This window comes from Macrobrachium nipponense, chromosome 29 (assembly GCF_015104395.2).
Source record: "Macrobrachium nipponense isolate FS-2020 chromosome 29, ASM1510439v2, whole genome shotgun sequence".
NCBI classification, from domain to species: Eukaryota; Metazoa; Arthropoda; class Malacostraca; order Decapoda; family Palaemonidae; genus Macrobrachium; species Macrobrachium nipponense.
Window position 1 is genome coordinate 74,379,074 of NC_061092.1, and position 16,432 is coordinate 74,395,505.

A 16,432-nucleotide genomic window follows, 5' to 3' on the forward strand; every position below is an offset into this window, starting at 1 on the left:
CTTAAATTTGGCCTTAATTTCCAACTTTGGAGAAAAATACTTACTTCGAAAGGAGAGTAGAGGTCTTTAGCTCCGTCTCTCACCAACAACAAGTCGCGACTGATGCCCATCTCCGATGTCAGGATGCATTATAATGTACTTTTTTGGGGAATTTTTGGGGGATTGGGGTTGATTACAGTTTAGTTGTCCGGGCCGCGTAACACCATTTTGCCCGGTCTTTAATCCACACTCCGCCAAGGTAAGTAGTTCTCGCAGACGTCCCGCAGCCGACCCGAACCGGAACCCACGTAACCGACCCGCCCGCCCGAACCCGAACATGCAACAACATGAAAGCCAAACAAACGATATTTAAACCCTTGCCCTAACTAATCTTTAGGAGCTCCACTTTATTTTACGTTATTCGATATTTTTATATTATTCGATATTTTAACCCTTGCCCAACAAATCTGTAGGAGCTCCACTTTTGTTTTACATTATTCGATATTTTTACCCTTGCTCAACTAATGTGTAGGAGCTTCCCACGTACCTTATCTAAATTTTTTTTTTTTATTGCCGCACCTAATCTGTAGGAGATACAAATTTTTAACATTTTTGATATTTTTATTCCTTGCCACCTAATCTGTAGGAGATACATTTTTTTTTTTTTTTTTTACATTCTTTGATATTTTTTATCCTTGGCCAAATAATCGTAGGACCTTCTTTTTTACATTCTTCGATATTTATTTTCCGTCTACTTGGCCCTTAATCCGTCCGGCAAGATAACTAGTACCTGGAACGGACCTTGCCCGACCCTTCGCCCTCAGTCTGTTCCTGCTTCTCAGCTTGTACAGTGCTACGATCATAATTACCATGTCTTCTTCTGCCGATAATTTTTTGTGTCCCTCACACGTGGATGTCGCTGCCGCCGTTCCCGTCACTCTGGAAGACATCTACATTTTGTGTCGCGATGAACGATCGCTCATTTATTTATTTAATGAAAACAGGCCTACTGGTGATTTTAGTGGCTTGTGTAAGGACTGTAATGAAGGCAAACCGTCGGACTTTTGAAAAAAGGGGAAAGTTTTCAGTCATCTCGGAAACAACCATCCCCGCCAAGAAAAGAAAAAAAAATCCTGTACCCGAAGATTTGAACGACTCCGATTATCTTTATTAGTTCTATATTTTCTGCTGGGGGGGGGGGGGGGGGTGGGGAACCGGGCCAATCATTTGGCACGCCATTGTATTTCCCGCTAAGCTGAAGTCAGGGCCGCTCAACACATCCGAACATTCACGTTTCCTAGCAGTCCACGTGTTCGAACAAACAACTTGGCCTTGACTTAACCAATGTATTCTCGGAAATACTCACTTTGTTTAGATATCAGTAAGGACATACGAGTGCCAGCCATCTGTAAGGACAAGTTTTATTGGTTAGTATTAAAAACTGTTAACATACTACACAGGGGGGTCCAGCCCCCAGCCAGGTAAGGACATGACATGCAGACTAAGTTTTGGTTAGTTGGTTCCTTTGGTTAGGTCGCAATCACTGTTAATATACTATACTGGGGGGTCCAGGCGGCCAGGTAAGGACGTGGAGACTAACTTTGGTTAGGTTGGTTCCCTTGGTTGGCCAGGTAAGGGCATGCGGCCTAAGTTTGGTTAGGTTGGTTCGTTTGGTTACGATCAACTTTCAGTTGGCCAGGTACCGCATTTTCGTGCATAAACGTTCTATTAGGCTAATAGCCCGACATAGTTCTGTCTACGAATGTTGTAGTAGGGGGACAGTTTAGTAGCCTAGGCCGGGAGCTCCTACAGTTTAGTTGGCCACTGGTTCGTCTGCTAGGGTTTTCGTGGTTTTTCTTGTTCATTGTCGTCGTTTGGTTAGCCTACACAACGAGGAACGGGATCTCCTACATTTTAGTTTGGTACAGGAGCTCCTACAGTTTAGTTTGCCCACAGCGTTTCGTCTGCTAGGGTTTCGTTATTTTTCGTGTTCATTGTCGTCGTCTGTGTCGCCCCCCACCCATAAACCCAGGTTTCCCATATGGTCCCCCCTTACCGTTTTCATTAACTTTTAACCAAAACTCGTGTGTTCTCCCCCCCCCCTCCCCCCCACACCCAAAACCCTGCTTCCCAAAAGGTCCCCCATTACCGTTTTTATAGGTTTTAGGGGTTTTCTGACAATACACATGTTTACAAACGTTTGCGCCAAAACAAACCGTCCGCCATCTTGTTTGTAGGGTAGAATATCACAGCAGGCCAAAGCAGGCCACCTACATCAACGCTAGCCACCCTCCGAAAAAGTACATTATAACGCTCCTGACACCGAGATGGGCATCAGTCGCGACTTCTTGTTGGTGAAAAACGGAGCTAAAGACCTCTACTCTCCTTTCGAAGTAAGTATTTTCTCCAAAGTTAGAAATTAAGTCCAAATTTTAAGATTTAAACAGAGGGTACTGAAATGGCGCCCACGCATTGGGAAATCTCACCAAAACGCTTTAGAAATTTTTACTTACAAACTAAAAATGTTTCGAAGATTGACGTCATCTCGATGTTTACGGAGTCGCTTGTGTCAACAAACTTTCCATTTCCTGTGATAAAATCGCACACCACTTGTACCACAGACGCTGGAGCACTTTTATCACAACAATCGAAACACGATTTCTCACCAACAAACAAGCCACCGGAGTAAAGCCAGCCCGTTTTGGTAGAAAGATGACGAGAAGCGTGCTCTTAGCTAATTTTAAATAAGTAGTAAAACATCAATATTTTACATATTTATGATGATTAATTTGAAAATATTCGTTATTGAAAAAGTAACTCGACTCTGACCTCAAATTTAAGTAATTTATTTTTTCTGAATTAGAACGTTCTTTTAAGTTCTGTATTATGACGTCACGACATCTTGACTTTCGTACCTATTTAAATAATTGCTATACTCAACTGTCATTGCAGAACAGTTTACCAGTTATTCATGCAGATTTGTTATCAGCTATACATGTAATTGTTATAATCGTAATGCGCATATATATCTTTATTATTTACTTTTGGATATATGAAGATGTTTTACTGCTGGATTATCGCCGTAGTGTGACGCAATCGTTTTCGGTCCATGGGCCTCTGTCTGTTTTCGCACCATAAGAAATTATGGGGCCGAATTTGCAATGACCAGAAAGTCGTTAAAAGAGGAGCATTGAAGGGCATATGTTTTGATTGAGGAAAATACAAATTTATTCAATAGCTAGCTTGTAAAAATACTTGGTTATAAAAATTTGATTGACAACTAAGCAGCATGTCTACTATGGGTTTCAGAGACAGTGCAAGCACGTTTTTGGGCAATACCTATTTTCTGTAACGAACACTCGTAACAGAACGAGATTTTGCTATAAGTGCATTACACCCAGTGCCGTAATTTATAAGGGTATCGTGAATCACTAATTGTAAAGAATAACGACACTTGTCCTTGTACCAAGAGACAAAAACTCCATTATGCAGAAATGGATACGAACACGCGTATTAAAAGCTCCCCACCTACCCTCTTCCCCACCACCCCGCCCCCCCCTCCACCGCCATCCCGTTTTCTTCTTCGTTCCTCCGCCTTCCTTTCTCTCTCTCTCTCTCTCTCTCTCTCTGTTGCCATTCGTATGTGTGTTGCCCTCCAAACTGGGTATAAGACTACACACAAAACGTTGAAATTGGTGAAATTAGGCTATGTATTGGAAGTATATATACATAAATATTAAAGCAATTTTTATCATTATTTGCATTACTATGACAACTAGAATTCATGGAAACAGTTTATAATAATGGAACGGCGTATGTGTGAAGCCTCCACTAATGTGGCAACGATGATTTTGCCATTCTTAGCATGCAAACATTAAAGCATGCAAACATTAAAGGTTACATTTATTTCTGGCATACGATTATTAAAGAAATTCAAATACTAATAAAGACTGAAATCAAATGAAAAGTGCTAGCAAAAACAAAAAAGCAAAAAAAAAAAAAAACGAAAAAAAAAAAAACGTAGTCGTTCCTCTATGCACTTTTCCGTATTCGTTCCTCTATGGTTTTCGGCAGCCAGATGTACGAAAACGTTAGAAACATTTGATTTTATCTACTTTAGAAATATCTGTAAGAATTTTTCGGGTAATTTGGTTGCAAAAAGGGATAATATACATGAATTAAATCAAAATTTTTAAATAACAGTAAATTTAAACTAAATAACGAGTAAAGTAAACAGTTTTAGGGAATAAACTTTGCAGTTTCGTCGTCTGTCGTCGTCTGCTGTTCGTAATTGTGTTTTATGGTGCGCGCGCTTAGAAACCAGGAACAGCAACGGGTTTAAAGTGCAATGTAGAGTGAACTGAGACCAAAATGTGGTATAATAACAATCAAATAAGCACTGTGGAGTTTCAGTTGTGATGGCAGTAAGGATAAAAACCGCCGATTACAAGGTAAGAATGAATTCAGTTCAAACCATAACCCCGGGAATAACAAGTTTCATACTTCACTAATATAGGCAACAAAATGTTTTGTTTTATTGTGCTGATTACAACTGCAATCTTGAGTAAGATCAATAAACGTTACATACATACGCTACATTGTTCAAATGAGTGCTGGGAAAGCTGGGGAAAGATGGTGGCCGTCACTGATGAGAACCGTCCTGCCCCCCCCAAAACGTAGCCGCCATATTGGATTCAAAACTGCCTTGAAAACATATTTTACGAAGAGCTCACATGCTTATTTTAGTTTCGTATGGGGCTTTCATATATCACAAATATGTTGACGAAAACTTCAGTCTTTTAAATGGATGCTTAGAGTTGCAATTGTATTCATGTTTCACCAATTAAATATCGAGTGAATAAAGACCCGTCCACCGTGATGAGGGTTGGCCTGTCGTGATATTCTACCCTATTGCTCCGCCGATTTCCTAGCAGACGAAACCTGTGGGCAACTAAACTGTAAGCGCTCCTGGGATTGTCCAAGCTGATCGTACATGGTCCACTCTGTACCCTGCGGTTTTTTATCCTACATGGTAGTCGGTGAATTGGCCAGTCCAGTCGGTTGCTTACCCTAATTTCTAACTTTGGAGAAAATACTTACTTCGAAAGGATAGTAGAGGTCTCATGCTGTTGCTCTCACCACCAATGACAAGTGACTAGTGCCCATCTCCGGTGTCAGGACATGTTGAAGTACTTTATCGGAGGGTGGATCCATACGCGGTTAAAACTGGATCAGCTAGTCCAGTCGGTTGTTTCCCCTACGGCACCACTGACAGAATCTGACGTACCCCCACCACACCAAGTTATTTGTACGGCAGGAAGTCTGAAATTGACGCATGCGCAATTCACTGCCGTACGAATATCTACCGCGATCAGTATACGGCTGCCGTACCAATATCCTGTGTCATTTAGTATTTAATCAAGACTGGCAATGTAACCTCAGGCGTCTCAAACCAAAAAGACATTAAATTCGAAAACGCAAATTTAACACAAATTTTCACTCACAAATTAAATTCCAATTGTTAATTTACATCGGTTGGCCTTCAATTCGATCATTCAGTCGGTATTTCCGGTGGAAATTGACTGATTTACGATTGATTGGCGGCGTCTTTCCCGTCTCCTAGTAGTAGTAGTAGTAGTAGTTATGGGTCGAGGCAATGCCTTTGCAACGGCGCCTCTTAGTCTTGGGTATTTTTTTTTGTTTGTTTATTTGTTTAGCTCTTTTCCTTTTTTTTCTCTCTTTGTTTTTTTCCACATCAAGTATATGGTTTCTTTTCTTATTTCGTTTGTTACCTGAAAATAGAAATTTATTTTCCCACTACGTCACTTTCCTTCTCTTCATAGGGTTGTTGTAGCCCTATTGCTTTTAAGCCCTTCTTCTATATATGTACCACAATATAAAAGGAAATGAATATGTCTTCTACAACATCATTGCAAAAAGGACACAGGTGTTTCTCCTTCTGATGCCGTTTTGCTATATTTAATTAAGAGAGTTGGTTCTGGCTTTGAAGAGAAGGACTGAACCCGTAGAGTTGTCATAGATTTCTTCATCTTTTATTTCTCTTTTCAACGTTTTATATATGTTCACAGTCACTTTATTTTCCAACTCTTCTTTCCACCTCTCTGTGTCCCATATTCTGGCTTTGTCCTTTATTTCTGTTCCGGACATTCCTTCTAATTTTCTTAAATTTATTTTAACTTCCTGCATGTACTTTTCCACAGTTTTCCACCATTTTCTTTCCTTTTCTTGCATATCTGTAATTATTTTCTTCAGTATCTCTTTCCGTCCATTTAAAGTATTATTTACATAGCTTATCTTCCCACTCATAATTCTACTTTTCATTGAAGAAGCTCCTATCTCCCCCCTTAATGTGGCTACTACTGTACTTCTACATGCCCCTAATATTTTGTTTTCCTATATACCCCATTCTCTATTCTTTGTAATTTTTCTATTTCTGCGTCTGTTAGATTAACCACATTGGTTCCGTTATAAGACTGATGGTAGAGCTATGTTTTTCCAGAATGTTTTCCCTATTAGAACTTTGTTGCAGCTTTTTTCTATCACGGAGTAGGTTAGGTTGGCTAACTTCTGTGCTTATTCAACATTTCTTTTTTCTGAAGCTTAAACAGATTTCTAGAGTCATTTATCTTTATTCCTAAATATGTGATGTTCTCCCTCACCTTTATGTTCTCTATCTCTTCTGGTTTATCTTTTATGTTGAAAATAATGATGCTGCTTTTCTCTTTATTTATTTCTAGCCCACATTTGTTTCCTATATCTATTAAAATCTTTATGTTTATTCTTGCGTCTTCTATATTACTTGCTAGAACTAATCCATCGTCGGCGAAGAAAAGTGTCCCTATCTTTACTAGTTCATTTTCAAATCCTGTCCCTTCCTCCTCCATTTTCTTAATTATTAAATATGTCATTAGTTTGAAAAGTGAAGTAGAGCCTGTGCAACCTTCCCTAATCCCACTTGTAATTCCCAGTTTTGTTTTACGTGTGTAGTGGTAGTAGTAGTAGTAGGCTGGATATGTCTTTAAAACTGCCCCTTCGCTTGTTTTATTCTTCCATTATTTATGTTTGAGTTTCTTCTGTCCGAAATACCACATTTCTTTTAGAAATCCTTTCCTATTTTCCACTTCCCCCCTCTGTAGATCTACAAATAAGAGTATATTAGCTATCAATTCCTCTTTATTTTCTTGATATGGTTGCTACACAAAACGATATCTATTTCTAATCTCATTGTATGATGGACAGTAAAGTAAGATATGTTCTAAATTTTCATTTTTTTTTTCCTCACAGCAAAAACATTTTGCACCTTCTCCTTTTATCCCATTTCTATTATCTAATCCTAATCTACCTACTGATCAGCATTGTTTCAGTGTTGTCATACCATATTTCTCCTCTTATGTTTCTTTATATTTTCTGAGATTCTTAATGTTGTCTTTTCATTCATTTGTTCTGTCATGTTTTTCTGTTCAGTTGTTTATTATTTTTCTTAACTGTTTGCCTTCAACTGCTTCAATTTTACTTAAGTTTATGTTTAGTTCTTTCACATATTCTTTTACTTGCTTTATCCAGGGGGTTTTCTTGTTTTCATACTGATCCATGGTTACCTCATAGAGGAGCCTATTTCCACCACTCTTCAGTGTATGTTTCAGGTAGAATGGTTTATTCTTCATATCTCTTGAGTGGCAGGAAGAGGCCCCAGTTTCATATCGTCACGCACAACTTGCTGTGTAACTTGGCGTTATTACATTATTTGTATATATCTTTGCTACTGCACTTATTACCTCTGCATGTAGCCTATATTTCATCATGACCTCTGTGAGTTTTTTTCTATTAACGGAGTCAAATGCTTTTTGGAAGTCCGTTGATACAACAAATGATGGGTCCTTCCTTCTGTATGCGTTTCTTGTATGCAATATAAATGATCAATTCCCCTTCTTTGTGTGGTAAAGTCTGATTGCAGTTCATTAATTTTTCTTGTATTTCTAATATGCTTTTCTATTTTGGTTTTCAGGATCCCCATGAAAATTTTAATGCAATTGGCCTAAGATCTGTGACTGTGGGGTGTTGTCTGTGACTTAAACCAACTGCTCTATGCTTTCCTGCCTTTCAGTATTGTATGTGCTAGCCGAATTCTTGGGAGTACATGTGAGACGGGGGAGGGGGCGGGGTGTGCCTTGCACGGCATAGCAAGGAGAGTCAGTTGCAGCTTCCCGCTGGTAAGGATTAGTGAGGCAGATAACAGAAAAATCGTGCAAATGATGATACAAGCATAAAATTTGGCACAAGTGTCCTCCAAGGTATATTAATGAAATCTGCCTAATTGGCCAATTGAAAATCCAAGATGCCGACCATTTCCAAGATGGCCGCCAAAATAACCACCCAAAGTAGATGTTATGCTTAGAAATATTTGTTGTTGTCTGATCTGCATGATCTAAGTGTGGATTCCTATGTTTTGAAGCCTACTGAACTATATTTTCCTGTTTAAAAAGCACTCTGAGACATATTTCTCAAGATGATCACTAAGATGTTTGTCTTTCTTTACATAAGTTTTTCCTGGCTAGTACATTTTCAAAGTTGTGCATACCGTGCTGCTGTTTCTCGATCTGCTACTGTTCACATAAGCAGCTGCAGAGTGATGTGCAGGGAAGCTCTACTTAGGAGCACTTGCATCTTCCTTTGCAAACCTTCTTACAGGGGCACTTTGTCAATTCTTGACAGCTTGCTGCAATCGGTAATAATGTTGTCCAATGTATCTGCCATGCTTCTCCTTTCTGTGCCCACCCCCATTCAGCTGGACTGCTCATGTGTGGGTTACAGTGGGTTGCCTGGCCCCAGATGATCCCAGTCTGGTAGGCTGCATGCTTTACATGTTCTCTGAGGGCTGCCTGTGTTGGTGGAATTGAATTGTACGGCCTCTGCTTGCGGGCAAACAGATCTAGTCTTCCTTCGTCCACACCAGTGACTGTGCTTGATCTGTCGTACATGAGGACAACAAATCTTTCCAGCCTCTGCATGTCAAGATCATGAATCACTGTTGGATGCTGGCTGAAATTGATGAATGTTTCAGTAATATCAAATACATTCCAAGTCTGCCATGCAGATTTCTTTGCTTTCCCATGGAAGGCAGACACAATGTCACATCCAGTGATTGCGTGAAAGTAGGGGATCCCTCTAGCTTTCTCAAGCCTAATTGCAGAAACCACCTCATGGACTGGAATCCATCGCATATGGGCTCCTTGGCCGAAGGCAATCCACATTTCCTGAAGATCTAGTTTCTGTTAGGATGGCAGTACAGATATTGTTATGACTAACACATTTGTGTCATTAGCAATGATGATTATAGACTTGTTCCCGTCAGTCGTTGCATCCCTACCGTGAACAAATATCTGATTGTCAGCTTCTTCGTGACAACATGGGGACACAGCATCCAGAGACTTCACTGTGTTGCTAATGACATCCTCTCCTTTTGTGATGACTGTGCTTGTCGTTTCTGCTTAGCACATCTTCTCGGCCAGGAAGTGAAACAGTTCAGTCTTGATAAGTGCTGAGCCATCAATGATGTTTGTATATCCCTTTGGTTCTCCCACTGGGACATTCTCTTGCGCTTCAAGAATTTCAACCAGCTATGACTTCTGACATGTATGAAACCTTGCCGTTATCACTGAGAGATGCAGGGTATGACTGATTCTCATGCTTGAAGAATTCTTGTAAGTCACACTGTCTGTTCTGGCTTGAGATGAACAGTCGCGAGAATAACTGACAGTCATCTTTAAGGACTTTCTCCTTAGAAATTCACTCAGCCTGTTCTTGTTTGACAAATGAAACAGGGTTCTTCTTGATTGGATGATAGAAAAGACTTTCAGCTTCATCCTCTAGCCCTTTCATAAATGATAGGAACTGCTCTTTGCCTCACCGTTCATCACCAGGATTTCCTGTGTTTGGATGCTGGAAAATGGACACACTTGTACCGTGTAAAGATGTTTCAGCTGTGGTTGCAGTCAGATTATGATCTATGTTGTCAACTGCTCCAGTTGTGAACAAATTCTTTCTCAAGACTGGGGGATAGATTACTCCATCTTCCACATACTGTGCAACAACTGCTTCTCCTAACTGTGCTGAGATTTCTAGGACTCGATCATATGATTTCCTGAGCCCAATCTCATGGAACACTTCAATTATTTGTCTCTTCCTCATCTTGGCAAACACATACAGGCCCTTGTAGACTGCAAAATGTGGCTCCCAGTCCTTGGAATGCCTGTGGACATCAGTTCCTTCCTTGTATTTGGCAAAGCAATTCCACTGTAGAAGTTGTGAAGTAGCAAAGTCTGATTTCGACGCTCCATGACGGAGTTGGGACTTGATGTCTGCACCATGTTTGATCATCCACACAAACTGAAGTAGTGATGGTGGCACAGCCTGTTCTAAGTCTTTGTCATGAAAATAACTGCTGAAATTTGACTTCTGATGGAGCATGTCTTTTCTTATGCTAGATGGATTGCTCCACCATAACGGGATGCTTCTGATAGGATTGAACCAACATCATTTTCAACAGCCAACAGAACTTCTCGTCCTTGGTGATTAGCTTGCAGCTGTGGAATGTGCAAAAGCAGCTGATCCTTGAGTCGAGTAGGATGAACATCAGGTGAGTCAACACCAAGCTGTTCCAGCCTCTGCTGGTAAAGTTTGGTCAAATCAGCAAGCTTGAAAATCGGTGGCCTCTCACTGGCATTTTTCATCTCGCTGATGTAGATGACTAGTTCAGAGAAAGCAATTGGATATGCATCCTTCCAGTGTTCCTGCGCTTTTCCTTGCTCCCGCACCTTTAGATATGTCCGTTCTCAGTTATGCAATGCCACCAAACAGCCAGGGTGATATTTCACTTTATGGGCTATGACATCTCCTGCACTTAGTTTGGTGAGAAGTTTTGTATCAATGAGTGTTTTGGCACATTCATTTATTCTCCTATTCACTTGCATTGTCATTGCTTCTCTAAGCTCCCCTCCTTCAGTTTCACAGAAGAAGCATTCTTTTGTTTTAGTTTCTTGGAGCTTTCGTGGAATCTTACTTCTACTGCACTCATCACTAGTATCTACATGACTTGCTCTTTTTTCAGCTGGGTGTAACTTTGTGTCGTTGAACAGAAGCCTGCAACTCTCATGATAGTGTGCCTTATTCTTTCTCAATGTTTCCTCTATACCAGAATCTTCGTAAACTCTTGCAGGGTCTAGCTTGATTGGTATATCCATCATCCTCTCTTTTGGTAGGATTGGCCAGGGAAGATTTTAGATCTTCTTTCTTAACCTCCTGACATAGGCAACACTTGGTCCAGTCTGTTTTCCATGATCATCCAGTAGAGTTCGCATCCATGATTAAAAGACTTGTCTGCCGCTACCCAAGCTTTATTCAACTTTAAATTCAGTAGATTATTACCTGAAACAACCATTAGTATAATTAGCAATGACCCCATAATAAATGTAATACAAACTATATAAGATCCCAAAAGTAAATCTGATTAAATCAAATAGATACAAAAAGGAATAAACAAAAGGAAATACAAAAGAAAAGGGATTTACTTGGTATATTGCTCTGCTCGACTGTCCCTTCATCAGGTAAGTAAACAAAGTACAAAAAGATCACCAGAGAAACAGTTCAGCACGAGGTATGAAAGAGCAAAAGAACAAAACAATTTTAAAGCATTCTTCCCCTCTAGATATAAAATTGGTTACATCGCTTCATAAGTAATCAATCCCATCCGTATCGGTTCGGAGCCCTTGACACCCAGGTTGATCTCTGTGCTGGAGGCAATGCAGCCTCTGTTCCCATCTCAGCTTCTGGGTGAAGTTCCATGCCCTCCAGAAACTCTTGATGGGTTGTTGTGGGAGACACTGGAGATTGAGATTGTACGGCCTCTGGTGACAATGGAACAGAAGGTAGTTCTTGATTTTCAGCAACAGAATAGTCCCTAGGGCATGGGGCCAAGTCACGTATGGAAACCGTCGACTCTCATCTGCTGGGATGTCTAATGTTAGCATATGTTGGGTTAGCATCTAATAGTTCAACTTCATCCACAAGGGGTTCATTTTTGCTTGTTCTGACAAACCTCCTCAGTAATACTGGTCCTGACGACATAAGCCATGAGGGCAGAGAGTTCCCAGAGGATGAGCGGCGCAGATATCCAAAAAACCATTCATGGGGTGTGACATTAGTTGCTGTCAACAGAAGGGATCTAAGTGAATGTATCACATCAGTGAGTACTAATTCCCAGTGCTGATCGGGAAGATTTTGGGACCTGAGTACGAGCTGGATTGACTTCCATACAGTACTGTTGAGCCGCTCCACTTGCCCATTACCGATTGGGTGAAAAGGGGTAGTTCGACTTGTTGCAACTCCCTCCTGTGCTCCCTGGACATGAATGAGGTTCCTTGATCTGAATGTATATACTGAGGCATCCCATACAGGCTGAATATTTGTTCTAAGCACTTAATCACTGTAGTTGTGTTCATGTTGGGACACAGAAAGCGAAAGGAAAACGAGAATATTCATCAACCACAATAAGTAGATAGGGGTTGCGTGAGGCCGTTGGAACTGTTCCCTTAAAGTCAATACTTAATCTCTCCATTAGTTGTGTCGCCTTGATGAGTGTTCCTTCTTGGAGTTTGTAGAACCTCGGTTTCAACTCGGCACATATCCTGCAGGAAGCACAGACCTTAACGTCCTCAGTGGAAAAGGGAAGATTTTTCGATCTCACAAAGTGCAATAAGCGAGTCACTCCTGGATGGCACAAATTCCCATGTAGTTCAGTGAGGGTAGATGACGTGGAAACCACAGAACCGCAAAAAGCTTGGGTGAAGGCATCAGGAACCACATTCTCTTTACCGGGACGATAATGTACTGTATAACTGAAAGCTGCGAGTTCCATCCGCCATCCCTGGATCTTATTATTCTTAACTTTAGTGCATTTCCTGTTATCGAACATGAAGGCCACTGAATGTTGGTCTGTAACGAGATCAAAGTGCTGTCTAGCAAGGAAATGACTCCACTTACATGCAGCTTCTACAATAGCCATGGCCTCCTTTTCTATGATGTGATAGTGCACTTCACTTCCTTGTAAAGTCCTAGACATGAAGGCCACAGGCCTGCCACTCTGATTGAGTACTGCCGAGACTGCGACTTCCGAGGCATCATATTTGACCTTAAAAGGCAAATTTTCATCCACAGAGTGTAGTCTTGCTCCTTCAAGTTCCTGTTTGAGTAGTTTGAAAACCTGCAAAGCTTCTTCATTTAAAGGAAATTTCTTTACTCTTGCCAGCAGTTGAATCTTAGCAGAAAAATTCTGTATCCATTTAGCATAATAAGCAAACATACCCATTGCCCTCTTTAAAGATCCTTGACTAGTGGGAGATGGTAGTTCTTGTAGAGGCTGGAGTCTTTCCATGTCAGGCTTTATAACACCATTCCCCTCACAGTAGCCAAGAATGTTAATGGTACGCACAGATTTAAAAGTTTTAGTAGCATTGAGAGTTAGGTTCCTCTTGTTGATGGCCTCAAGAAAGCACTGCACATTCTGATCATGTTGTTCTTGAGTGTGTCCAGCAATAATGATATTGTCCAAATATGGAAAAGCACCTTGTAAGTTTTCTTCTTTCACCAACTTATCCATGGTTTGTTGAAAGACTGCTACTCCAATGGTAACTCCAAAAGGTACTCTACAGAACTGGTACAGGCGTCCGTTGGCTTCAAAAGTTGTATACTTCTTGTCTGATTCCTTTAGTGGGACTTGGTGGTAAGCGCTTTTCAAGTCAAAAGTCGAAATACTCTATATGTTGAGAGTTCATTAACCATGGTGTCAATCTGCGGTAATGGATAAGCATCCAGTTCTGTATACAGGTTGATAGTTTGCGAATAATCGACACATCCTTTTCTTATGCTGATTTAAGGGATCCTTAACCACCACAACTTGAGCTCTCCATGGTGATATGCTATCCTCAATAGCACCCTCAGCCAAGAGACGACTAGTCTCCGCTTCAATGAATTCTTTGTCATCTTTACAGTAGTGTCTTGATTTGGTGACAATAGGCTTACAATTAGGTAAAAAATGCTGAAAGATAGAAGGCTCATCCACAGCAGCGGCTGCCAACGAACAGCAGGAGTTAGCACTAGATAAACTGAGCGCAGGTTTCGGTCCACCGTATTCAATAGTCACTTTCTAATGCTGTTCTTGGAAGTCCTGACCAAGTAATACTCCCAAACATAAATCCTTCATTACTGCTAGACGGATGGATAAGTTTCTCCATTAAGATGAAGAGTCAAGTCCACATCGACATAACCTGGAGCATTTGTATGCAAGGATTTCTGTGCTAAAGCAACGTCTTTATCGGTAGGATGTATTGGTAGCTTCAATTCCCACGCTACATCTGCATCTATATAACTGTCATCACTGCACGAGTCGACAAGGGCTGTCAACCTCCGTCCATTGATTGTTGTTGTGGTAGCTGCCCGATAGAAGCTCTGAGGAAAAGTGGTTCCAGTGTTAGCCACAAGAACAGATGACTGTGAGGGATCAAATACTGTAGCTGTTGTAGATTTACCTCCATATGCAGATTGTTTAGACAGGCACACTTTTGCAAAGTGCCCCTTCTTGCCACATTTATTGCAAATGAAATCCCGAGCTGGACAGTGTGCACAAATATGATAGGGACCTCCACAAAAAATGCACTTTCTCTTCATGGACAGAGTAGTCATTAATACTTGATTTCTAGCAGTTACCTCACAGCTCTCAGACGTTGGTCCACTCTTCACATGATCATCTGCAATAAGAGGGGTAACCACAGCAGCAGTATGCCCAACATGAGGAAGCATGTGACTGTAAAAACTAGCATTACATTGCGCAAGGTTTAAAGAGTAAGCCTGGTTGTAAGCTGCCTGTAAGTCTGGGTTTTATTTTCAAGAAGATGCTGCCGAATCATAGGTGAGGCCAGACCATTTATAAAAGCATCCCTGATCAGCTCCTCTCTGTACTGTTCTGCACTAACTGCCTTTAAATTACAGTCCTTGCCTAATTTTCGCAATTCTCTCAAAAACTCATCCAAAGTTTCTCCTGCCTTTTGTTGGCGAGTAGCAAGTAAATGCCTGGTGAATATTTCATTAGGTGCCTGAACATATAACTTTTCCAATGTGGAAATGGCAGTATCATAATTTGCGCACTCCTCAATGTATTCATACACATTATGACTGACATAGTTCACGAGTGTCCTTAGATTATTTGGTGCCCTTTCACCACATTCTTGAATAAAGTTGGAAAACGTCCTGGGCCAATGCCACCATTCCTTTGCTGCAGAAGGGGAGCTGGGGTCCAGATCCAGACGGGCAGGCTTCAATAGTTTCTCCATAGTTTAAGTTGAATAAATTGTTGTGACATTAAAAGACTTGTCTGCTGCTACCCAAGCTTTATTCAACTTAAACTTCAGTAGATTATTACCTGAAACAACCATGAATATAATTAGCAATGACCCCATAAAAAAATGTAATGCAGACTATATAAGATCCCCAAAGTAAATCTAATTAAACCAAATAGATACAAAAAGGAATAAACAAAAGGAAATACAAAAGAAAAGCGAATTACTTGGTACATTGCTCCAACTGTCCCTCAATCAGGTAAGTAAACAAAGTATGAAAAGGTCACCAGACAAACAGTGAGGTATGAAAGAGCAAAAGAACAAAACAATCTTATAACAGAGGGTTTATCCTTTTACCACCCTGTACAGGTAATAGTATAATAGGCCTCTTATGTCCTGTAATATACAATAGTCACTTTCCTGTATGGGATACAACTAGGTTCTTGCACTGTGCCATACACCTAGTCCAATTGTTCATCCAGTGTCATAAGTCCCGTGCGATCTGTACACCATTCAGATAACTAAAACCCTGTTATCCTTAGTTCGGCTCTCCCACGCTGGCACATCCTATCCATTCAGGTGCGGCTGCCTAACTGATTGGGGGTTGATTAGGCAGCATTTGGGATACTAGCAGGTAGTTGCAGTATGATGCCAACATAAATTTCCTACTTAGCTGACACTGAACCCTATGCTGAGTTTCACAGCAGTGATGGCACCAATGTGCCTTGGTAGTGCCCGATAAACACTCCTCTAATACATGCCTTAACCATGTTATAAACTAGAAAATATACATCAGCAGGCTTAAAAACATAGGAATCCACACTTAGATCATGCAATTCGGACAACTACAAATATTTCTAGGTAAAACACCAACTTCGGGTGGTTATTTTGGCGGCCATCATGAAAGATGGCCTCCATTTTGGATTTTCAATTGGTCAATTAGGCAGATTTGATCAGTATTCCTTGGAGAGCAATTGTGCCAGATTTGATGCTTGTATTATCATTTGAACAATTCTTTTAAAAAATTACTCTTATCTGCCCCA

The 16,432-nt window shown here is 40.7% G+C and overlaps 1 protein-coding gene and 1 pseudogene across 1 annotated transcript; both read right to left on the bottom strand.

Moving 5' to 3' along the window:
- Window positions 1-11,997: 11,997 nt before the first annotated feature.
- On the bottom strand, window positions 11,998-13,654 carry LOC135206371 (uncharacterized; annotated as a pseudogene).
- A 1,234-nt stretch (window positions 13,655-14,888) lies between these two features.
- Window positions 14,889-15,383, bottom strand: LOC135206373 (uncharacterized). Its single transcript, XM_064237788.1, has one exon. The coding sequence runs from the start codon at window positions 15,381-15,383 to the stop codon at window positions 14,889-14,891; it is 495 nt and encodes a 164-aa protein (XP_064093858.1).
- Window positions 15,384-16,432: the final 1,049 nt, after the last annotated feature.

Excerpts from the sequence above, each read along its gene's own strand:
- LOC135206373 (XM_064237788.1), bottom strand. The coding sequence starts at position 15,383 with ATGGAGAAACTATTGAAGCCTGCCCGTCTGGATCTGGACCCCAGCTCC.